This window comes from Centropristis striata, chromosome 4 (assembly GCF_030273125.1).
Source record: "Centropristis striata isolate RG_2023a ecotype Rhode Island chromosome 4, C.striata_1.0, whole genome shotgun sequence".
Lineage (NCBI taxonomy): Eukaryota > Metazoa > Chordata > Actinopteri > Perciformes > Serranidae > Centropristis > Centropristis striata.
The window spans coordinates 41902423-41927416 of NC_081520.1; the positions used below are offsets into that span (position 1 = coordinate 41902423).

A 24994-nucleotide genomic window follows, 5' to 3' on the forward strand; every position below is an offset into this window, starting at 1 on the left:
GTTATAATAGTTTTGGATTTTTCATTAGTTTTAGTTTTAATTTCTGTTTTCAATTTCAGTTAGTTTTAATTAGTTTTTAGAGTGAGTTTGCTAGTTTTAGTTTTTTGTAATGGGGTATTTGTTGGGTGGGAGATTAAAAGAGGTCACAGTAAATTTTGCCTTTATTTCCTTTGTCTTATCCATCTTCATTATGTATGAAAAATTTGACAAAGACGAAAATTAAGGACATTTTCACGATCATTTTTGTTAGTTTTGTAACCACACAATACAGTTTCAGTTAATTATCATTATCATGTGACCTTTGACCCTTAAAACAAAGTCTGAAATCTAAAAAAAGCCTTTAAAGAAGTGAGGACCGGCAGAAATGTCCTCACTTTGCAAAGATGTCCTCACTCTGTTGGTTAAAAACGTGTTCTGGTCCTCACTATGTAGGAAGTACAAGAACACACGCACACACACACGCACACACACACACACACACACACACACACACACACACACACACACACACTCAGACACATGGCTGGTCGTATGTTGTTTTTCAAATTGGTTATGACGAACAACAAAGGTTAATTCTGTATGAATATGGCAGGGTGGCTCCCATGTTGCTGTCATACTGGTCATACTGGTTCTTTCTATGAGTGTGTGGTGGTGTATTAGAGTCCAAATATTTTTCAATGATCGGTGTGCTACAGTTGTGTTTCTGAAACATGGTTTTCGAGGTCCCTCCGCCTGGTGCTGGTTCTGTATTCAAGCTTATCATATCAATAACCTGTAGATTAGATATGCTGTTAATATAGGAGTTCACTTTGAAGTAATGCCTTGAAGATATTATTATACCAAATCCAGCATTTAGGCTACCGGAGGGACTGGGGACTTGTTTTTTAGAAAGGTTGCAGTATTGCGTGCTGTTTGTGCAGCCTGGTGCAGGCAGGAAGCTGAAGGCTGCTAGGCGGCCATGCTTGAATGGGAAAAGATGAGACATTGCTGCTTTACTTAATGCTGACAGAGTACCAAGCTTTTTAAGGTAATAACTCAAAAAAAAAAAAAAGATTCACATCACAAAATACTCAAATTACCCTAAGAACTGACATCATGATCCTCATTATCATGCAAAACATATCATTCTAAATATCCTCTTAAAGGAAAAATACATTATGGGAAACCTATTCACTTCTGGTCGAGAGTTGAATGATAAAAACGATACCACTCTTATGTCTGTAATTAATATGAAGCTATTCTGCTCGCATGTGGGGGTTTTTTGGGGCTGAAAAAAGAGGAAACGATTGATGTGTCTCAGTTCAGATACTTCTGTTAATACACTTATATACACACTGCATACATTATGTGCTTCATTTGCGAAGTGTGTGAATTTCAACAGAGTAATTTTGTCTCAAGTTACACACGAAAATTATGCACTTACAGAAAGGTGGAACAAGCCACAAAAATAACACCGTATCAACAAATATTCAATATAGACTAATAAATTAACCCAATAATGACTTCTATCAGACTACAGTGCAGTGGTACTTTGTGAAAAAAACATGTATAACGTTAATTTGTGTAGTTCTGTGATAACCGTTTCATTTGCAACCACTGCAGGACATTTTTACAAGTTTGAAAGTCTGGCCCCGCCCCTTCTGCTACATAGCAAAGTAGCTTTTAGTAACTTTTGAACGGTTATAAGGGGAACAGTCCAGGTTCTTGTAGTGCACATACTGCGTTTTGTCATGACTGTCAGTTTGAACGCACTTATGCACTCAAAATAGCAAGTGTTAAATGCAGCAAGTGTTTGAATTGAGTGGGAAACGGTCTCGTTGCCCAGAGACATTAAAAAATGAGAAGTTGCTGTTTTATTGAGGGGTTATTTGAAATTTAGTTCAATCAAGAGATAGTTCAGCACACAACCTCCAATTAAACCGGGATTTGTCATTTTAACACTTTCACTTTTGTACAGATTAGACAAATGAGAAATAATATAAAATAACATAACAAAGGCTTTTTGTTCCTCTTGGACAGGGCCAGGTGTTTCCTGTCTTTGTGCTAAGCTAATTTAGCCACCTAGCTAGCAGTAGCTTCATATTTAGCATACAGAAACCTGAGTGCTATCATTCCTCTTATCTGTCTCATGAAGTGTTCTTCCCAAATGGTCAAACTTTTTCTTTCACAGCCTTTAATACACACCTGGAGAGAAGAGAGGAGCAGACACCTTCCAGCTACTGTATTCAAACATATGCAACACTTTAGTTCAGTTATAATAAACATATCAAGAGTCACCATCTGCCTTTTCAAGCATGGCCATTTAGCTTCTAAAGGTGAAGTTTAGAATTGGAGTCGAGGAGCGGGCGGAGCAGTTCATGTGCCAATTTGAATCCTATTTTTGAAACATATTTATTCCTCAGTCGTTGTAAATTACATTTTTCCTATCGAGTCTTATTTATGTACAATTGATTGATTCTTCTTGATGAAACGTCCTCAGTGGAAGCCGTCTGTTGCAGGAGCCCATCTCACATATCACAAATCGCTCATGCCTCCCTTTTATTTTCTTAACACTTCTTAAAGCTAAATTTTCTGTTGTCTGACTGAGTTTTGAAGAGTCTGTGCAATTTTGTACAAAGTGATGTACTTGACATACTACTTTATATTTCTGTGAATAAAATGTGAACAAACTATTGCACCTGTTTCTGCAGGTTTTTAACTCATAGATGTCACAATCTGAGCCTGAAATGCTGCAGATTAACCCATAAGAACCCAGACCCAGTTATCCTTAAAGGATGTGTTCTATAAGTGGACCACATAGAACAGATTTCTGATGTTTTAAAAGTAAAAATACTACCTCTAAATCTCAAAAATGTGTGATGTGACATATACGTTACAATGGGCGTTTATGGTATTTATGTTTATGATATTTTTTGTTTTAAGATAGAGAAAAACTAGACACATTTTCTGCTTACAAGGACACAAATTTTCCTTTTTATTTTGCATCTCCATAACCTTTATCAAAATTGTGACTTTAATTTGTTCAGGAAATCTGATCAGAACAAGTTAAATGCAACACAGGACAAAACTATTAATGGATTAGAATTGTTAAATGGGTTTAAATTTAGCCTAGTAACAAAAAATACGCTTTTTAAAATTAGCTACTTTTACACATTTCTGTTTCCAGTCACACAGTATACGTCTCTTAGGGACTTAATGAGTTAAGGTGAAGCATAAAGCTGAATATGGGAGATTATAGAAGATTTAAAGTGTTTGTTACACACGTGTCACCATGGGTTCTTATGGGTTAAAGGCTCAGGTAAATCAAGAGTTTACACGCTGCAAAAATAATCTGATCAAAGTGAGAGTGCAGCGCTCTGTAGAGCTCTATGAGGGGTGAAACATGATGTGGTTTTCTTTTGTTTCCATTTAGATGAGATGAAAGAGCCTATGATCTATAATTAGGACCACACTTTCAGTTGTTTTACATTCAATGTCAGTATGTATATAAGAGCCAGTTTCAAAGATCAAAGTGGGTTTGACCACATCAGTCAGTTTAAAGATTAATGTATGTTGCATCTTCAGGGAAATAAACGGACATAGTGTCAACATCCCTGCAGCAGCTCTCAGCCAGCTGGACCTCCACAACCTGCATTTATATCGTCCCACACAGTTTCAACTCTCGGAGCGCCTCAGGCCTGCAGCTGGAACCAGAGAACCTTTATGATGTGCTGTGGCGCCCTCTAGAGGTCACATCTGAACATAACACTGCAGGAAGAAAACACATGCTTGGTGATTGCAACTTTGATAAATAAAACTAGAATAAAACAAATATACAAACAGCTTTATAATAGTTTTTAATTGTTTCCTTTGCACAAAATAAACTATTTAACATAAATGGCCATTAGTATGTACAGTACAACCGCATATACATACTTAATTATTATCATAATTTATTTTCCATTTCAAAGTTTCTACAGATTCAGTGTACAGGTGGAGGGATTGTGCGTTGATCAGCATGATACTTTTCATTTTTCTAACCTTGTGCACAGGACTGGGCGATATATATTTTGTCAAAAATGAATATCTTTCAATTGCAATGTTAAAAAAAACAGCTGCCAAACTGCACTATGGCAATATTTACTTCACTTGAAGTACAATTTATTTTCTGATCCTTTCACATGGAGTATACAAAATGTATCATGTTGTTATTTCCTGTAGCCTATTAATTTATCAGGATTTATGAAATGACCCACCTATTATTATCAGGATATCGCCCAGCCCTACTTGTGCAGCATTCGGATTAAAAGAAGTGTTTAAGCTGCCAAAAAAAAAAAAAGTTGTTTGGCTTCAGACAGTGTTGCAACTGGTTGGACAAATGTTGAGAATTTCATCATAAATAAAATGTTGGAAAGCATGAAATATGATATTCACCCTTACATTCGGTGGTTTTAAAACTCTCAAATGAGCTACACGCTCCAATCACTGCAACTGACATAAATAATCAAACATCCTGTTCTGTGTTGTTTCTGTGTTTTGATGCATCAAAAGCCCTCTGGAGGTAAGTGTATGCACATTTATGCTTTTTAGATCCTAGACATGAAGAAAATTAACATGTTCAGTTGCTCTCTTGTCAAACTGCAAAGAGAAATCAATTAATTGATCAGTTGTCAACTATTAAATTAAGAGACAACTATTTTGATTATTGACTATTTGGTTTATAAAGTGGAAAAAAAACAACTCAATATTCTCTAATTCCAGCTTCTTAAATGTGAAACTTTTGCTTTCTTTATTCTTCTTTGACAGTAAATTGAAGATCTTTGAGTTGTGGACAAAATAAAACAAGACGTTGTTACTTCTTGTGGGGCTTTTGGGAAACGGCAATTGTCATTTTTCACCGTTTTCTGACATTTAATAGACCGAAGAACGAATCGATGAATCCAGAAAATAATCAACAGATTAATCAACTATGACAACAATCGTCAGCTGCAGCGCGCTCTGTTCACTCCTGCAACACACCAGAGAGAATCAACTAACTAACAGGAACTGTGCAACACTTGCAAAACAGTCTGAGGTAGCACCTCCTCCACCTGCTCCTCCCCCTCCTCCTCCTGCACCCCTGAGAGTTGTAACATCAACCCCACAGAGGCACGCGGGTCTATTTCAGGGTTTGCTGACGTTGACCAGGAGCACGGCCCCCATGGCCAGCAGCATCACTACAGTGATCTCTATCATCTTCTCATTATTCCACGCTTTATTCTTCTCCTTCTGCTGCTGCTCCATGTACTCCTTCCTGGCTCTCATGTCCTTCTCCCTCTGCAGCTGCTCGCCGTAGTGAGCCCGATAAAAGGCGTCAAAATCAAACATGGTCTTCCCTCCAGCCTGGGAGAACCTCCTTGCTCTGGTTTGCTGCTGTGAGGAGCCTGTGGACCTGCTGGGGGCCTCCTTGGAGGAGGGCCTCCCTGCTCCCTGAATGTCTGCTCCGCTCAGGATGCCGCGGTCGTACTTCCTCCTCAGGCTGATGTTGCCCAGCACCATGTAGGCCTCGCTGATCTCAGAGAAGCGCAGCGGGGCCTCCTGGTCCCCCTGGTTCTTGTCGGGGTGGTAGATGAAGGACTGCTTGTAGTAGGCCGTCTTGATCTGGGACTGTGTGGCTCCGGGGGACACGCTGAGGATGTCGTAGTAGGCCGTCCTGCTCCTGTACAGCGGAGGAGCCTCCTTTGGGTTGCTGTCCCTCCTCCAGCGGTAGCTCCTGCTGGGGGCTCTCAGGGAGTCGGGGTGCAGGAGTCTCAGGCGCCTCCGTCCCTCTGAGCCGGGCTCTGCCACGATGAAGATCACGGTGCAGAAAGATCTCAGCTGCTGAGGGGACCTGAAGGTGTCGGGGTGGATGCAAACAGCTCCTCTGGTCCAGGAGGTCCTCCTGCCAGGCAGCAGCTTCTCCTGCAGGAGAGGCTGCAGGCCTGCAGGGAGGAGCTGAGCTCTCAGACTGAGGAACCGGGATGAATCCGGGTCCAGAGAAGTGGCACCACTCAAAGCTTCACTCTCCTGTTGACTTCCACCTGCTCTCACTCTGGAAACTTTCTCCGATTTGCGCTTGTTTTTTGAGACAACCTCACGGTGATCCCGCGTGGATTCATCCTTTAACCGGCTGTCAGTGCAGGAGCAGCTGACCAGCAGAGAACCGGGACTTTCTCCGGTGCGCACCGACCGATTCTGGCTGTTTCTGAGAGCGGACAGCCGGTAAGCTCCGCTCCCCAGCCGCTGACCGACCTCTGCCATTTTACCGAGAGCGGACAGGCCGGAAAACACATGCGGCTTCCGTTTACGTCACATGACGAGGAACCAATGAGAGCCAATGTTTACAGGAAGTACTTATTATACCCGACCAATCCTTTTGCAGAAAACAGGGGGCTATAATAGCGTATAATACAATAATATACAGAAATGTCACAACAGTTTCCAGATCAGCCTTTCAGGTAAAAATATATAAATAATAATAATAATAATAATAATAATACAAAAAATATATTTAATTTATATATATATATTGACAGATGAAAACTGTCAATCATTGCATATTAGTTTATCTGAAACTCACTCTTATTTTGCTATCATTTGAACATGATATGACATTTGATTGATTGATTGATTGATTGATTGACAAAATGATTATTGTGATTTATTTTCAAAATGTAGGTTTAATTTTGAGTGACATTAAGGTCGACTTTATCCAGTTTTAATAGAAATTCAAGGACATCCCATTTTTACACATTGTCTTTGAATGTGATGTTATCTAACTTTCTAGGAAATATTATATGGATGTAATTGCTGATTTTTAGGACAGCAATAGTATATATTTTTGTTAGTTTTTCTTTTTTGTCCTGCAGAACAAATCATTAATTTATTTATATATTTAATATATGTATATTAATATATTACATTCAGATATTAAATATTATGTAGAACCTTTCCCCCGCTACTTATTATTAGATTGTTAGATTAGATTATGTGAACAGCTGGCAGTGGCCCTTTTTGTAATACTTCATGTTAGTGCTATATTTAAAACAACAACAACAACTTAATATTATTTGATAATTATATTGCTTGATTAACGGGAAAATACATTTTAATTTCCTGTAAATATTTTTCCTGTATGTATTTTATGAATTACTGATGGTTTCTTTTTCTTTTTTTATTTATTAATTTTTTTTTTACAGATTTTCTTTTTTTAACATACAATTTCCTCGTATGTTCTACAAAAATATATATTGGTTGATATAAATAAGATAAGTAATTCACTAAAAGAACGAATTTATGTTAGAACCATAAAGTGCATATATTGTTAATTATTAATTAATTAATTAATTTATTAATTTTTATTTATTAATGTCCTATTTCCATGGGCACACACTAGGTGGCGATATGGGCGTCTGTTTTAGCTGAGCTGCTTTTATTTAATTCAACAAAGAAGTATTTCTTACGTCGCTTGCGTGTGACGTCATTGCTCTTCACGTGTGGACCGTCGGCTATCACAACAACATTTAGCTTGTTTATGAGCTGATTTTACACTTTAACTCTTCATCTTCACACACCGACACACACGCGGACAGACATGGCGTCCAGCTGCCGGCGGCCTGAACACTCCGCTCCTCCAGATGTGGTCAGTGACGCGGTTTATCGTAGCTTTTAGCTGCTATGCTAATGCTAACAGACTCTTAAAGGTCCCCTAAATATAATATACTAACATCTGGATAGATGTGGGCTGCCTGACAGTATGAGTACTCAGTTGTTTAATTTTTAGTGTAATAAGCGCTAGTTTGTGTCTCTAATATTGTTTATTTAAACTAAATAACAAAACAAATACCCAGTATTATGTGATTCTATACATATATAACAGTAGTAGATATAAATAGCCATGGATGTTATCAGACTATGCAAACACATTGAAAAGCATGCATACATTGTGACATCCTTCAGGAAAATAAACAAAATAAATAAATTATTAAATAAAATGTATTGCTTGATTTGCATTTATGAATGAAGAATGTTGCCAAAATCACCATCAAGTTTATTCTAAAAACATTTGTCTTATTTTCTTTTGTTTTTGAAGAAACCAAACACCACATTTTCCCATAACAAATTAAAGTATTTAAAGATATGACCAATAATAAGGCACTGCCACCATTTTTTGTACCAAATCAGATGTAAAACAGTTTCTGAATATGCATCACAGAAAGAAGAGTTTGTGTTAATGTTTTTATATATATTTCTGCTTGTAGTGATTGGCAGGATAATGTTTGTGAATACTTTTAAAAGACCCCTCCTTCATTTTATTCACAAGTAAATATTCATGAGGAGGCATTCAAACCTCCTTTCAGTATAATTTACAAACAGATTCCAATATAGCATGACATATGGAACAGAGACATATTATTAACATATTATTATATTATTATAACATATTATTTCAAGGAAGTAGTGAGAAACAAATGTTCCCCACTGGGGAGTCAAGTCTGTTTGGGAAAGATGCATTTAACTACATTTCCAAAAAGCATTAAAGTGCCCAGTGGAATGGCATCAAAAACTATTGCAAATTCTTTCAGAGTTACTGAGACGTTGTAGGTCCACAAAAATGCTCTATAAGTGAACAATAATCCCTCTTCATTGAACAGCTGACTCCCCAGCTTATGTTGAAGATGTTTATAATAATAACAGAGAGGCACAATCTGGAGCAGTTTACAGTCAGCTGACAGAAAAATGTCCTGACTGAATGTATTAATGTGATCTGCTCCTCTCTCTGCAGTTCTACAATGAAGATGAGGCAAAGAAATACTCTCAGAAGTGAGTCTGGCTATTCCTTGTTATATTTTTTACAGAAACTTTCTGTCACTGTGGTCCCTTTTGTTATGTTTTGTTATTTTTTTTACTTTTTATTCATGAACATTTTCACAGTATACAAACAGTAAACAAAAACATAAGACCGTAAGAAACAGTATAACAAACAATTATGAGGTAATGGGATGATTCGTAAATCAGGCAAATTTGCCATATTGAAAAAAATAATAATTATAATAATTCACCCCGTACACAAAGTAATCATGATAAATCTGTGTGATTGGATAGATAGATACACCATTTCCCCATCATTTTCTCCCAGTTGTTTCTTAAGTTGTATAGAGCAGCTGTTCTCAACCTTGGGGTCGGGACCCCAATTGGGGTCGCGAGATGATTTCTGGGGGTCGCCAAATCATTTTGGAAGTCAGCTCTGTCTCCACTGTGTTAAAGTGTTCATGTGTTTTAGTCTTTTTGGTCACTTAATGTCTTTTTTTTGGTCATTTTGTGGGTTTTTTTTGTCATTTTGTGTCATTTTTGTTCATTTTGTGGTCAATTTGTGTCTTTTTTGGTCAATTTGTTTCCTTTTTTTGGTCATTTTGTGTCTTTTTTTAGTAATTTTGTGTCTTTTCTGGTAATTTTGTTTCTTCTTGGGGTCATTTTGTGTCTTTTTTGGTCATTTTGTGTCTTTTTTTTGGTCATTTGTGTCTTTTTTGGTCATTTTGTGTCTTTTTTTGGTCATTTTGTTTCCTTTTTTTGGTCATTTTGTGTCTTTTTTGGGTGATCTGAACTGTGCGTGTGAGATTCTGTTCAGTGAGCGGGGGTCGCGGACAACATGGATGTTAAATTGGGGGTCGCGACTCAAAAAGGTTGAGAACTACTGGTATAGAAAATGTCACTTGCTCTAATAAATGTAGCTGTTTGACAATGGTGATAAATAAGGCAGCTTTGGGACGGTTTTTCTGAAGCCAGTACTTTGTAAAAGCCTTTTTACTTGTTGCCAGCAGGATCTTTAATGGTAGACATCATCTCTACGAGCACGTCAGGAATGTGTCCAAGACAAAGGGACGTGAATGTCACACTGACACTGAAACCCTGCAGGTTTCTGAGATGATTGTTGCAACTTCTGTCCAGAAAGCCTGAATTAACGGGACAAGCAGGGAAAACATGAGCATTATGGACCATTATTTCTCCACATTCCCTCCAGCAGTGGAGCTGGATGACACTTTGTTTAGACTTCTGTTCTCTGTGGTCGCTGAGTTTGAAGGGAAAATCTGTCTCAGTGTAGCTGTCAGCGACTTTACACTTATTTCATGCATTTCCTCCACTACATTTCAGAGGGAAACGTACTTTGTTCTGTGCTCCATTTATCTGACCGCTTTAGTTACTAAGAATAATGGATCGTCATGGTTACAGTCTCCTCTGAACACTTTAACCATGATGGTTTTACTGGGATATGGAACAACCATTTTTTAATTTCCAACATAAAATTGTTGTTGTAGAGTTTAAACTGACGCTTCTTTTCAATGTCATTATAGTTTAACCATTTACAATTGTCTGTTTAGGTAGAATTTTCCCTTTAGATTAACAAAAACAGAACTAAAATCTGCACAGCCCAACATCACACCTGATGGCAGTTTGCCACATGTTTAATGTTACTTTAAGTTACTTTTCCATTTCAAGAAGTCTTATTTTAAACTTTATCTGAAATATCTGTGTTTTGTTGCTTCACAGCTCTCGAATGATTGAGATCCAGACTCAGATGTCAGAGAGAGCCGTGGAGCTTCTAAACCTGCCGGAGGGTCAGCCGTGTTTCCTGCTGGACGTTGGGTCAGTGACGGACTGTTTACAAGCAGTAAAGCAACACTTTGAGTCAGGAATTATACAATGCTGCTAAATGAAATGTGCATCGTGTATCATTACGTCATTGCAGACAGGGTTATTTATGTTGACTCATCAGTCAGTTTTGCTGCATTTTGCTATATTAGTAATTCATCTTCTGGATGATATGTACTTTACCACTCTGGAACCAACATGACAGAAACATGAAAGTACTGTGATAGTCTCAGTGTGGAGCAAGAGACGGTTTTTCAGATAAGATCCAGAATAATCCAGACATATTGTGTGTTTTTGATGTGAAGGACTAAGGTGAGGGTCTTTCCCCGGGCTGTCACAACTCTCAACACTCAGAACTCTCAACACCCACACAGGATAAATTAATGAAAAGGTGCAATAAAACGGACATGTGCAATAAAATTGATATGTGCAAAACACTCAATTTACCTCATGGATAAATTATAGGAAAATTCCTATGGTCTGTGTCTAGTACCATCAGGTTGAATGCACTTATTGTAAGTCGCTTTGGACAAAAGTGTCTGCTAAATGACATGTAATGTAATGTTATAGCATTTTAAGTAGCCATTTATTTATTTTTATACTTATTTATTACATCATATGTCCTTGTTCTTGTTTTTGTCCTTGTTTAGCTCGGTATTTTTAAAAATGTTTTTACTCACGTTTGTTTTGTGTTATGATTGTCATAACTATGCACCTTATGCAGCGGCACTTTCAATTTTCAACTTGTTTGATTTGATTTGATTTGATTTCCTCTGTCTCAGGTGTGGCTCTGGTCTCAGTGGAGACTACCTGTCGGAGGAGGGACACTACTGGGTGGGAGTCGACATTAGCACGGCCATGCTGGGTAGGCATTATGAAGTTTAATGTCATGTGTGTCTTGGCCAAAATAATTGTGATTAACGATCCCCCATTTAACGATCATTCATCCAAATATGCTTAAAACTCTTCTAGAATATAACACAAACATATAGTACAGGCTAAAAGTTTGGACACACACCTTCTCATTCAATGCCTTTTTCTTTATTTTCATGACTATTGACATTGTAAATTCATCAAAACTATTAATGAACACATGTGGAATTATGTACTTAACAAAAAAGTGTGAAATAACTGAAAACATGTCTTATATTCTAGTAAGCAAAGGGTGGTTACTTTGAGGAATCTAAAATACAAGACATGTTTTCAGTTATTTCACACTTTTTTTGTCAAGTACATAATTCCACATGTGTTTATTCATAGTTTTGATGCCTTCAGTGAGAATCTACAATGTAAATAGTCATGAAAATAAAGAAAACGCATTGAATGAGAAGGTGTGTGTCCAAACTTTTGGGCTGTACTGTACATAAAATTAGAAAATGGATTTTCTGTCAAATAAAATAAATTCTACTTGGTGTGAACTGTTATTATGGCAGTGTATCGTCCCATCTCCAGTGCAATATAATAATTATTTTAGTAGAACTAGAATGTATTTGCAAAAGGTCATAGAAAGTCATAGAACGTAAAGGTTGACCAGCTCGAAGCAGAAAACTTAATAATCAGACAAATGTATTGTGTATTAAAAGCATGAAGCTGCAGGCTCTTCTTTGGCTTTGCATATTAATTAACTAACTTTGATAAAAGATCTCAGTGAGGTCCAGACCAGAGTCTGCTTCAAACTTCAAAGATGCTGCAAAACATTTTGGGCTTACTGCCTTCAGAACGGCTCTATTTATTGGTTTGTTCACATTTATCTAGAATATAATGCTGAGTCATGGGTCTTTATATTAGTATAAAAACATAACAATAATAATAAAAAATAAGTTTCTGTCTTCTCCCTCTGAATTACATTTTACCTGTTGCTTAACCCTTTATCAGGCAAAGAACTATATTTGGTAATTTCAGGTAATATTTCGAGAAAAAATTGCAAATTTACTAGATTAAAGTGGCAAATCTACAAGAAAAAAGTTGCAGATTCACGAGAAAAAAGTGGGAAAAAAGCGGGAAAAAAGCAACTTTTTTCTCCCAGATTCACCACTTTAAATCTCATAAATCTACCTCCAATATTCTCTAGGGTTGAAATTTGGAATTTGCAAATATTTCAATGAGTGTCCTATTAAGGGTTAAAGTGGTGAATCTGGGAGAAAAAAGTTTTTTTTTCCACTTTTTTTCTCGCAAATCTGCGACTTTTTTTGCGCAGATTTGCCACTTTAAATCTGCAACTTTTTTTCTTGTAGATTTGCCACTTTAATCTAGTAAAAAAAAATTTCTCGAAATATTCCCTGAAGTTACCAAATATAGTTCTTTGCCTGATAAAGGGTTAAAAAATAACACTTAGCACTTTTTCAGATTTGTTTATTTGCCCAATTATGCATTTACTTTCAATGAAGATGTAAATACTTTCCTGAAACACTGACTAACTGACTGATATTCATGGTGGCAGATGTTGCCCTGGACAGAGAGGTCGAGGGAGACCTGTTGGTGGGGGACATGGGGCAGGGGATGCCGTTTCGTCCCGGCACCTTTGACGGCTGCATCAGGTAAGAAACAATGCATGCTTATGGCTCCGTTTACACGAGGACGGTCTGAACAGAAGACGCAAAAGTGGCGTCGCGTCTTCACTTTTTATTCCTCGTTTAGACGAGCGTTTTCGGGAGGAAATCTGCTGCATACGGTGACGCAAAAGTGTGTGAAATTGGATTGTATGCAGCCAGGCGGCATCACTTAAAGCCATAAGAGCATCTTTGGGCATGCAGAAGTTTTCACACCACACATTTTCATCAGCTACTCCTTCCACAAAGTTCTCCTCCATCACTAGATCTCCCAGGTCTCCTCCACAGCCGTCTGGCTCCTCCCACCAATCGCTGCATCCAGAATGTGATGGAGGTAATTCCAGATCCTTCTCTGTTCACTAATACTATCTGTACATATCCTGGACATTTGGTGGAAAGACTCCTGTAAGTTTATTAGAGCTGCCAGAGCAGCTTGAAGGTCCCACCATGGAAATAATCCCACGTTTCTTTATTTCCTGTCCTGGAGCATGTATGTGACGTAAACACATACGTGACGTGAGCAGATCAGATCAGAGTTTTGTGTCTTGTCAGTGTAGACGACACGCTACGGAGGAGAGGATTACACTTTTCCACTTTGGAGGGTGGTTTCAGATTTTTGCATCTTTAAGCCCCAAAAACGCCGTCACCGTCTAAACGAAAGGCACTTCACATAAAATATTTTGTCGTTTTTACCCGCAAGCGTCCTCGTGTAAACGGGGCCTGTGTTTAAAAAAAGAATAATCATTTGATTTCAAACAATTTCTGACTCAGGTTTCAACTCTTCCTCCTGTCAGTATCTCTGCTCTGCAGTGGCTTTGTAATGCCGACAAGAGGACACACAGCCCTCCGAAGAGACTCTACACCTTCTTCAGCACTCTCTACTCCTCTCTGGTAATATATCAGGCTTCTCACTCCTTTTGATTCCTTCAACAAAAACTAAATCATCCAGTGACTCATCCACTCTAACTCCTGCTGGGTCTTTGTCTTTCAGTCAAGAGGAGCACGTGCAGTTTTCCAGCTTTATCCAGAGAACTCAGAACAGGTAAAATAATGTGCATGGTTAATTTGTTATTAAACTTTTTATTTGAAGAAAAACAAAACAGCACATACATGTTGCTCTACATCTAGTAAACATGTCAAATCTTTTCATCAAAACATACAAAGAAAGAAATGGTTTTAAAAAATAAACAACATAATATAAATAAAATCAAAATCACATCCTTGCAAAAGCATTTAAACTCTATCACAATACTCTTACAAAGACATACTTATACCTAAATTGATAGGCAACTTGAAAATCAGAAAAAAAAAAAATAAAGATAATAATGATAATTCGAAAATCATAATAACAGCCTTAATAACAGTGAGTTTATCTGCCCCATGTAAACCTTTCTTCATCCATGTTTTCTTCTGCAAACAGAACCTTATCATGGGGTGATAACATTGATGACAAGAGCAACATCAACCCAAATGATAATACTAGTAAATTAAATAAAGATAGTTCGCTACATACATGTATAGCCCTGACTAATAGTATAGTTATTGAAACAGAAACACAAAAAAAAAGTGCATGGTTAATTTGAAATCTGAATTTGTCTCCTGTTTCTCTTACTCACCTTCAGTCTTCTTCTTCTTCTTCTCTCTAAAGCTGGAGCTGATCACGACGCAGGCCATGAGGGCCGGCTTCGGTGGAGGCATGGTGGTGGATTACCCCAACAGCAGCAAAGCCAAAAAGTCAGTATCTACCAGAGGCTGGGCTTTTATTTTGAAATCCTCACCTACAGCAGCCTTCTGCCATTGATTCCTTCTTAACCCTATAAAGCCTGAACCATGAAATAATTGCCAGAAAATTAAATTTTTGTAAAAACTGAGTGCTTATTAACCTGCTGACGAATTTTAAGAAATAAATAAATTGCATATATGAATTCTAATTTGTATCATATTTGATACATCAGGTCTTTTTGTGCAATTTGTTGCTCACAGTTTGTTTTTCTCGAACTAACAAAAACATAAAACCTAACATTTTTAACCTATTAAGACTTTGACTTTTCCTTTTTCCTCAACCATGCAAAATACATATTTTTTCCATATAACACAACATCATACATCTGCTGATATGAAGTTTTTTAATGCAGCAATGACTGATCCATTCGTGGAACCTGCATATCATTTTTGCTACATCTGGTATTTTTGTGCAATTTGTTGCTCAGTTTGTTTATCTTCAACACATGTATACATCAGGTTTTTGATGATGTAGAGGTCTCAAAAATTACTGTATCTAATATGATACACTTGGCTTTATAGGGTTAATGGCCTGTGAAATGAGCAGCAGTGTACTACCAGAGGCTGGGTTTCTTTGTGTTTTTGTGTGATTAAAGTGTTTTTAAAGGTAAAGTTTGAATTCACAAAAGGTACACAACAACACAGAACAAACCAAGCTATGGAAGCAGGAGTAGAGCAGCAACTCTTACTAATGTTCTGGGAGGTAAAACAACAAACTTTTTGTCAAGGGAGTCTTTTAGCTTTGATGAGAGCATCGAATGGCTTCAGTTCCCAATAAATAAACTCAAACGGAGCTGTCTGATGGCATGGTAACTATGGATAAGTTCCTCATATAACCCCACCCTAAAACATTGTGTTTTAAACTCTCTCAGGACAAATATGTCTAAAACATTCATGCTCTAAATAATGTAATATAGTTAAGTTTAGCTTCGACTGAATCACTCTGATTAACTGTATTCTGTAACACTTGCTTTTATTTTGAAATCCTCACCTACAGCAGCCTTCTGCCATTGATTCCTTGTTAATGGCCTGTGAAATGAGCAGCAGTGTACTTGCAACAGGAGGCTAATTAGAACATGATGACATTCATATTGACTCGACTGTTTGTCACATTAGCCTCGTGATGAATCATCACACATTAAAAATCTTTGGCCTGATTTACTCTTTCACTCACTCACACAATGTTTGTTGTTTGTTTGCAGGTTCTTCCTGTGTCTGTTTGCTGGAGTAACAGGAGTCCTTCCCAAAGTAAGAAACACAGCAGTTTGTGTTTATGTCTTTGTTTGTTTCAGCTACATTGTGATCACTGTGTTCTCCTTTTGTTATTTTCAGGGATTGGGATCAGAAACTTCAGACAGAACGAATACAAACCAGGTCCAGTTTTCAGGACAAAGGTAAAGATATTCACAGCAGGCAGACGCTGATTATTGTCATAGCTTGATGAGTTTATTCATTCATTCATTATCATTAACCGCTTATTGGCCGCGGCTGGAGCCGATCCCAGCTGACATTAGGTTAGAGGCGGTCCACCCTGGACAAGTCTCAGACTATCACTGACACATAGACAGACAGTCACGCTCTCATTCACTCCTACGGGCAATTTAGAGTCACCAATTAAACCTAAGTGCATGTTTTTGGACTGTGGGAGGAAGCTGGAGAACCGACGCTGACACGAGGAGAACATGAGAACTCTGCAGGCCAGAATTTATCTGGATTAATTTGTTTCATATATTTTATTCAGAAACCATCTGTGCATCAGATAAAAATCTTTGGTTACTTCTTTCTTTTACCTAAAGGGATAGATTAGATAGATGTTTTTTAAATTGGGGCAGCAGAGTCCCAGCACAGGAGCTCTGCAGTTTACTGCTGTGGATGAAAAAGGCCCACTTAAAATAAATCAATGTTAGTTCAACACAAATTGCACAAATTGTACGATATATTTGGAATATTTTCATGGCTTTACCTTGCTGCTAGAGAACTGAAGCTATTCATCTCTCTCTTCAAAGCCACCAGACTCTTTTAACAACAACTTATTTTGCCTGGCAGAACACGGGAGATGCTGGTCTACCGCTGCCTTGGTTGGTTAGTTTCTTTGTGTTTTTGTGTGACTTTAGTGTTTTTAAAGGTAAAGTTTGAATTCACAAAAGGTACACAATAACACAGAACAAACAGGAGTAGAGCAGCAACTCTTACTAATGTTCTGGGAGGTAAAACAACAAACTTTTTGCCAAGGGAGTCTTTTAGCTTTGATGAGAGCATCGAATAGCTTCAGTTCCCAATAAATAAACTTAAACGGAGCTGTTTGATGGCATGGTAACTATGGATAAGTTCCTCATATAACCCCACCCTAAAAAATCCCAAATATTTAATGTGTTGCTGCAGACAATTTGTAGATGCCCCAGGAGAAAAAGATTTTATTATCCATACATTTTAACTGTTTGGTTCCTTTTTTATGTCCAACATTTGCTGGATTGAGCTTCTTAAATACGAGGATATGCTGCTTTTTTATCTTAAGTTTGTATACTGAGTATCTTTTGGGTTCTTGGATATTGTGATCACCATTTTAATAAAGAAATTGTTAGTTTCAGGCTTACTTTACCGTTACTAGGATAACGCCTCATTTCCTTTTTTTGGTCCGTATTAAAATTGCCAATAAAAACAGGTCTGGGCTTTGATAAGTGCAGGTTCAGTCGTACCTGCTTTGATGAAGCCAAAAGACCGAGAGAAACCTGAGAAGGACCGTCGTCCTGCCTGACTTTAAGCCCCGTCAGGCAGCTTTTCCTCCCTTTTACATTTTTACATAGTGATGTTGAAGTTGCACAAAAGAGAAAGTGAAACATTTTACCTCCGAAGCAGGCGAGATCTTTTAGATGTGGTTTGTCACAAAGAACAAGGTGCGTTTTTTTTAATAAGCTAATCAGCCACTCTTGTCATTGTGAAGATGCCGGTTCAGAAACATGAAGGGGAAATCAGCGAAGAAGGGACGGGACTGGATCTTTGAGAAGAAGGAGAGGAGGAGAAGACAAGGACGGTATGTTTTAAACTCTCTCAGGACAAATATGTCTAAAACATTCATGCTCTAAACCAGTAGTTCTCAACCTTTTTGAGTCGCGACCCCCAATTTAACATGCATGTTGTCCGCGACCCCCGCTCACTGAACAGAATCACGCACAGTTCAGATCACTCAAAAAAGAAACAAAATGACCAAAAAACGGAACCAAAATGACCAAAAAAGACACAAAATGACCATAAAATGATCCAAAAAAAATCATAAAATGACCGAAAAAAGCCAGAAAATGACCAGAAAAGACACAAAATGACCAAAAAAAGACACAAAATGACCAAAAAAAGACACAAATTGACCCCAAAAAGACACAAATTGACCCCAAAAAGACACAAATTGACCCCAAAAAGACACAAATTGACCAAAAAAGACACAAAATGACAAAAAAAAGACACAAAATGACAAAAAACTACACAAATTGACCACAAAATGACCAAAAAAGACACAAAATGACCCCAAAAAAGACACAAATTGACCCCAAAAAAGACACAAATTGACAAAAAAAGACACAAAATGACCAGGAAAGACACAAAATGACCCCAAAAAAGACACAAATTGACCCCAAAGAAGACACAAATTGACCAAAAAAGACACAAAATGACTAAAAAAAATACACAAAATGACCAAAAAATACACAAACTGACCACAAAATGACCAAAAAAGACACAAATTGACCAAAAAAGACACAAAATGACCAAAAAACACACAAAATGACAAAAAAACACACACAAAATGACCAAAAGAAGACACAAAATGACCCCAAAAAAGACACAAATTGATCAAAAAAGACACAAATTGACTAAAAAAAAGACACAAAATGACTAAAAAAAAGACACAAAATGACCAAAAAAGACATGAAATGACCAAAAAGACTAAAACACATTAACACATGAACACTTTAACACAGTGGAGACAGAGCTGACTTCCAAAATGATTTGGCGACCCCCAGAAATCATCTCGCGACCCCAATTGGGGTCCCGACCCCATGGTTGAGAACTACTGCTCTAAATAATGTAATATAGTTAAGTTTAGCTCCGACTGAATCACTCTGATTGGCTGTATTCTGTAACACTCTGCTGTGTGTGTGTTTCTCTGCTGTGTGTGTGTTTCTCTGCTGTGTGTGTGTTTCTCTGCTGTGTGTGTGTTGCTCTGCAGGGAGGTTCGAGCCGACACTAAATACACCGGACGCCAGAGAAGACCTCATTTCTAACGGACTCATGCAGCTTCATGCAGCTTCATTAGCTCTCGTCTGTGTTTGGACTCGTTTTTCTCCCCCAACTCTCCAGTTCAAGTGGATGAGAAGCAAGAGTAAAACGCTATAGTGGCCAATCATTTTTACATTTGGGAGAGTGTTTTGCAATTTGTCACAAATGGTAAGAGTGCTCTCCGTGTTAGCTGCTGAAGGACACGGACAGACTTCTCTGCTGCTCACAGAGAATCAAAGCAGCCATCGACAGCACCAACGGCCTAGAATTAAAACAGTTTTTGATAAATTATTAAATGTCACATCTTCAATGTTCAATCTCTGAACAGACATTTATTAAAATGCTACAAAAATGGAGATTTGCATTATATTTCATGTTTATTTTTTCCAGAATACAGAAGAAATTGAACTAACAATGTTACAAAATGATCCTTTTAAGGAGTCATGGGATTTATAAAAATGACCATTAACCAAATATGTCAATATGACAAAAAAGGACCTTGCACATATTAATATTAATGAAAATGTATTTGTATAGCACCTTTCATGCTATACATGCAGCACAAAGTGTTGTACATGTATATGCCATAAATGTAAATACAATTAAAATTAAAAATGGGAATAAAATGCTATAATTAATGCAAAATAAGATGAGAATGCATAACATGATCCATGAGATGATATTCAAATTGAATAGAATTCCACATTGCTGCTGCAACTATAAATATTTTATGGAAAATTATTGTTTGATTGATGGTTTATGTAGACTCTTAGTAGACTACTACACAGAAGACCTATTGTATAACTTCATAAAGGCAAGTTTATTATATAGCACATTTTCACTTAGTCTCAATGATTTTAATAGTTTATGTTAAGCGCTTTATATTGCCATTTGCTGAAAAGAAGCACAATAAAAAAGTTTATACATTTTAAACCAAATTTGAAAAGAAACTTAAAAGCCAAGAGAATGGAAAACAAAACAGGCTAGAATACAATAAGACATGTTGACTATTGATTAGGTAATTAAACTGGGTAATAAAGAAAACAATGAAACCTACATTAAAATAAAAGATTTAAAAAATGCAGATGAGAATACACTTAACCCTCTATGGTACGCATGTGGCATATGATGCCAGTTAAGAAAAAATGTGTTATTTTGTCTTAAAATAGACTAAAGTTTTTGGGGTTTGTTGCCCATAGGCAACATTGTCCCGTAACGGTGCACAAGTAAAAAAGAATGTTTTTAAAATTAATTTTAAGACCATTTATTTAATAAAACGTGTAAATGATTCAGTAGCTTCAACAGGATACAATACACAACATTTTAAATTGAAAAACATTATAAAAGGAACGTTTTTAACCAGTTTCTTGTCTGAATGTTGCCTGTAACGACCCATTGAAATGAATGTCTTGAACAGTCTAAGTGTATGAAATTATCATAAAGGTTTACTCACCTATTAGTCAGATGGAAAGGGGCCAGGAAATGACATTTTGATTGATTTTTTTGTGGCGCAAAATGGCAAAGCTGTTTCCTGTTTGGAAAAGTTTGCAAAATAGGGTTTCAATATGGCCTCCTGGAGGTCATGTGACCAATTAAAGCATTGCTATTGGTTCCCTATACTCTTCCCTCTTTTTTAAAGTATTGCATCACTCAAAAAGATGCATTGTAGAAATTTGACAGGCCAAAAATGGTTATGTTGCCTGAAGGCAACACCGTACTATAGAGGATTAAGGAACTGACTACATTATTATGTTATGTTACTGTGCAGCTGTAAAAGCAAATGAAAGTCACAGTTCTAGTCAGTGGTGGGAAGTAACTAAGTACATTTACTCAAGTACTGTACTTAAGTACAATTTTGAGTTACTTGTACTTTACTTGAGTATTTCCATTTTATGTAACTTTATACTTCTACTCCACTACATTTAGAGGAAAATATTGTACTTTTTACTCCACTACATTTAGCTGAGAGCTTTAGTTACTTTTCAGATTTAACATTAAAAAAAAAAGATTTAATATGATTACAAATTTATAAAACATAACAGTGTGTTCAGTAGTTAACATTAGTCCTATCTGGACAACATTAAAATGCTACTTATATAAATGCATCAATACAAATAATCTTATAATACATTTTGAACATATAAAACAATCTGAGTGTGTCCACTCTGCATAACGAGTACTTTTACTTTTGATACTTTAAGTACATTTTGGTGCTGATACTTTTGTACTTTTATTTCAGTAAGTTTTGAATGCAGGACTTTTACTTGTAGTGGAGTAAATTCACAGTGTTTTATTAGTACTTTTACTTAAGTAAGGGATCCTAATACTTCTTCCACCACTGGTTCTAGTTCTATTATAGTCTAAATCATGGGTCTCAAACTTGCGGCCCGCGGGCCAATTGCTGCCCTTGTGACGATATTTTGTGGCCCCCACCTTGATATGAAAGTTTAATGTGAGTTTTATATGAATGGCACTTTACCGTGTTGTGTGTGGAAGGTCCCTTTAATTCCTTTTTTTAACAATAATTTTGTGTCTTTTTTAGTAATTTTGTGTATTTTTTTAATCATTTTGTGTCTTTTTAAGTGATTTCGTTTTTTTCTGTCATTTTGTGTCTTTTTTTAATAATTCTGTGTCTTTTTTTGGTAATTGTGTCTTTTTTGTAGTAATTTTGTGTCTTTTTTGGCAATTTAGTGTTCTTTTCAGTCATTTTGTGTCTTTTTTAAATAATTTTGTGTCTTTTTTTGGTCATTTTGTGTCTTTTTTTGGGTCATTTTGTGTCTTTTTTGGTCATTTTGATACTGCCTCCAGCGGCCCCCAGGTAATTTGAGTTTGAGACCCCTGGTCTAAATTACCTGCGAGGCTCTGTGCTGCTTTGACCAGGTGTGGCCGACAGAGGTCGCTGTGCGCTTTGGCACATGGAGCCACCTGGGCGTTATCTCTCAACCTGCTCGATCGATAATCAAATCTCAGTGTCACCACCAGCCAGACTCAGAGCGGCTCACTTCTGGACAGACTCTCCTTAATCAGCCAGACTGACTTTACCGGAACAAAGAAATAAACTTAAAGAGAGGAGGTCCGATTAAAAAAAAAAAAAAGGGAAGATCAATTAGTGCGGATTGAGGAGGAAGTTGGAGGTGTGTAATGGGTTAACGGCGGAAGGCCTCGCCTCACCTTTAGTGCGCGTCACCCGGCTCCGTGAAGTGGTCCCTCCATCCTCCCGGATCCCGAACCAAACGGGGGAGAAGTCGCCGCCTCTCGCCGCCGCCAGACGCGCTCCCTCTCCCCGCTCTGCCTCCTCATCCTGCCGGTCTCCGCCCCGCCGCTCCATCACCACACACACCCACAAGACCTCGGGAATAAGAGTGATTTACCGGAACCATGAAGGACCGCATGCAAGAAATTAAACAGGTAAGTTCTTGTTTGGTTGTTTCCAAAGCTCAGCAGCCACCTGTTCTGTCTTTTGATCCCTTTAAAAGACGCTTTTAGAGGCTGTAAAAGCGTCTCCAGACAGCTCGGAGGGCGCGCTGATGGAGCAACAGTTGTGACTCTCCAGGGTCTGATGGAGGATGAATGTTGGTGTTTTATTACAGGAAACAGGCGCAGATTGCTACCAAGCATTACTGTGCGGGTAAAGCCCAGTTAAGGTGGACGATTTCCGGTGTTTAATCAAATTTAAAGTCATTTCCTCCTCATTTTCCAAACGAAAAATCACTTTGATCTGCCCGCTTATACTATTCTTTTAACATCTATAGGCTATAAAATCTCTCGAAGTCAAGAGGAAGGTTTTAAGGTAGATACTTCATAGTTAGTAATATTATTTAATCTTGATAGTCATTCATTTAATCTGCAATGGTTTTCATTCGCTGTAAAGGTGAGAGTTAGACTGCAAATTGAGTAGCATGTGTGCAAATCATTACAATGAATGAATGAATGAGCTTTTTAATGTGTGTGGTTTCATGGATCTGGCCAATTATGGGTGTGTGACCTGTTAAATATCCGCCCTCTGCTAGCACCTTTAATCACAATGTTTTTAGTCCATTCCTAACATTTGTGTTGTAGTGTACAGAGCTCTGAGGGGCATTGGAGCTTCATTCTAGCATCAATTATCAAGCATCAACACCATTTATTCCTAATCTCTGCATTTCATCATCTAATCATGTTTATAAAACGTTAAAATCTTTGGGTTTGACCCCCTGACATCATTTTTAACACTATAATAGTTATGGATGCATGGCTGATTAGATTTTTGGCTTGACAGCTGCGGTCCTTGAAAATTATCCTGCATAGGAATGCTGCTTTTGAGCTTGATATAGTGCGTGTGTGTGTGTGTGTGTGTGTGTGTGTGTGTGTGTTAAAGTGGCCATTGTCAGATCTGTGTAATTGGCAGTTAAGCTGAGGAGTGTGGGGGGGCAATTTACGACTCCTCAGTTTTCAGTGAAGATCTAGCTATGAATTGGCCTCAAGGGAGACAGCACAGCCCTGCCAACTGTGTGTGTGTGTGTGTGTGTGTGTGTGTGTGTGTGTGTGTGTGTGTGTGTGTGTGTGTGTGTGAGAGGCGTGCCTCCAGCCTGCCACGCTGCCTCCTCGCAGTGCTGGAAAGATGCAGTTGAACATCTGAGAGAGAAAATAGCCGTAATCTTGCTCAACATCTTCAGTGAGAAACATATTCAGCCAAACCGCTCCGGATTGACAGAGATGTAATGTCAGCTGCTGATTCCATTTTCTTTTATTGTTTTTGATCATATCTTTCATGTCTGAGAAATGGCAGCTCGAGCGGCCCCAGCCAGACCGATTTCAGGCAATCAGGACCAAATAAAATTGCAGTAAATTGCATGTCACAGACTGTTATTTCCCATCAGCACTGGATTGATATTGTTTTCCATTTTCAGCCTCAACTTAATGCAGCTTCTCCAGGCTCATGCAGATGTCTCAGTATATGGACAACACATTACAACAGCACAGTGTTGGATACATGTGTGGTTGTATAACAGCTTTGAACTAGAGTGTAATAGAATATAATAATTATTATTATTTTAAATTAATTGTTCCAGAGAAACATAATGTATAAAGTTCGCAGGAGATCACAACTGGAACCAGCTCATTTTTTAAAATGTGTTTGATAAATGAGCAATTCATTTACTAATTGTTTCAGATCTACAAGGAAACAAAACCCTTTGAGCTACAGCTTCACTTTGGAGAAATATTGTAACTTCAGCAGAGCTTTGAGTCACATCATGCTGTTTACTTTGCTCACTGATGAGTCAACTTGAGACAGATTTTAAATCATATACATAGATGGCTGACAGTTTTCTCCTTACCTGAGACATTAGTCTGACTCACAGGATGTAGACTGTTCATATAAGCCTGACATTTAATTCTCCTCTGCTGTCTGCATGTTTTTTTTTTTTTCTAAATCCCTGTTACTTGACACAACGACAAGCTAGGAGCTAGTAACCTGGAAATGGCAGGTTTTGATAAAGATTTGTTATATGGCAGGCTTGTGTAGTTCTTTCAGTGAATGGTGTTAAAGATTTACAAAGTTCACAACATGTGCTGTCTAACTTTGGCGTTCTTGTATCTTTTACCACCGGTTATGGAAAAAAAAATCCACTTTCCAAGCATCATCTGCAGTGAGCTAGCAAGGCCAGACACATAAGCCGTGTTTCCATGAGGGGAAAGAGTGGGAAGGTATCAGGCCACGCCCTCTCAAATGGAAGCTCACTCAGTGTGTCTCCATTACAAAAAAA

At 37.6% G+C, this 24994-nt stretch overlaps 3 protein-coding genes across 6 annotated transcripts in view; 2 read left to right on the top strand and 1 right to left on the bottom strand.

Moving 5' to 3' along the window:
• Positions 1–3819: 3819 nt before the first annotated feature.
• dnajc30b (DnaJ (Hsp40) homolog, subfamily C, member 30b) lies at positions 3820–6258 on the bottom strand. Its single transcript, XM_059331459.1, has one exon. It carries the CDS (start codon positions 6256–6258, stop codon positions 5143–5145), a length of 1116 nt encoding a protein of 371 aa, XP_059187442.1. The 3' UTR covers positions 3820–5142.
• A 1175-nt stretch (positions 6259–7433) lies between these two features.
• Positions 7434–19681, top strand: bud23 (BUD23 rRNA methyltransferase and ribosome maturation factor). Its single transcript, XM_059331251.1, has 12 exons — positions 7434–7639; positions 8783–8820; positions 10546–10641; positions 11430–11512; positions 13088–13184; positions 13991–14087; positions 14188–14238; positions 14845–14930; positions 16181–16226; positions 16311–16372; positions 17920–18009; positions 19198–19681. Exons 1-12 carry the CDS (start codon positions 7592–7594, stop codon positions 19250–19252), a joined length of 849 nt encoding a protein of 282 aa, XP_059187234.1. The 5' UTR covers positions 7434–7591; the 3' UTR covers positions 19253–19681.
• Positions 19682–22088: 2407 nt separating this feature from the next.
• The window catches only part of stx1a (syntaxin 1A (brain)), a 102931-nt gene continuing 100025 nt past the window's right edge, over positions 22089–24994 (top strand). For 2 of the 4 annotated variants that reach the window (XM_059330698.1, XM_059330699.1), the window contains exon 1: positions 22089–22655. In XM_059330698.1, coding sequence (XP_059186681.1) covers positions 22626–22655 — 30 coding nt within the window. In that variant the 5' untranslated portion in view covers positions 22089–22625. The remainder of the gene's footprint in view (positions 22656–24994) is intronic. The other 2 variants (XM_059330697.1, XM_059330701.1) reach the window with 2 other exon arrangements.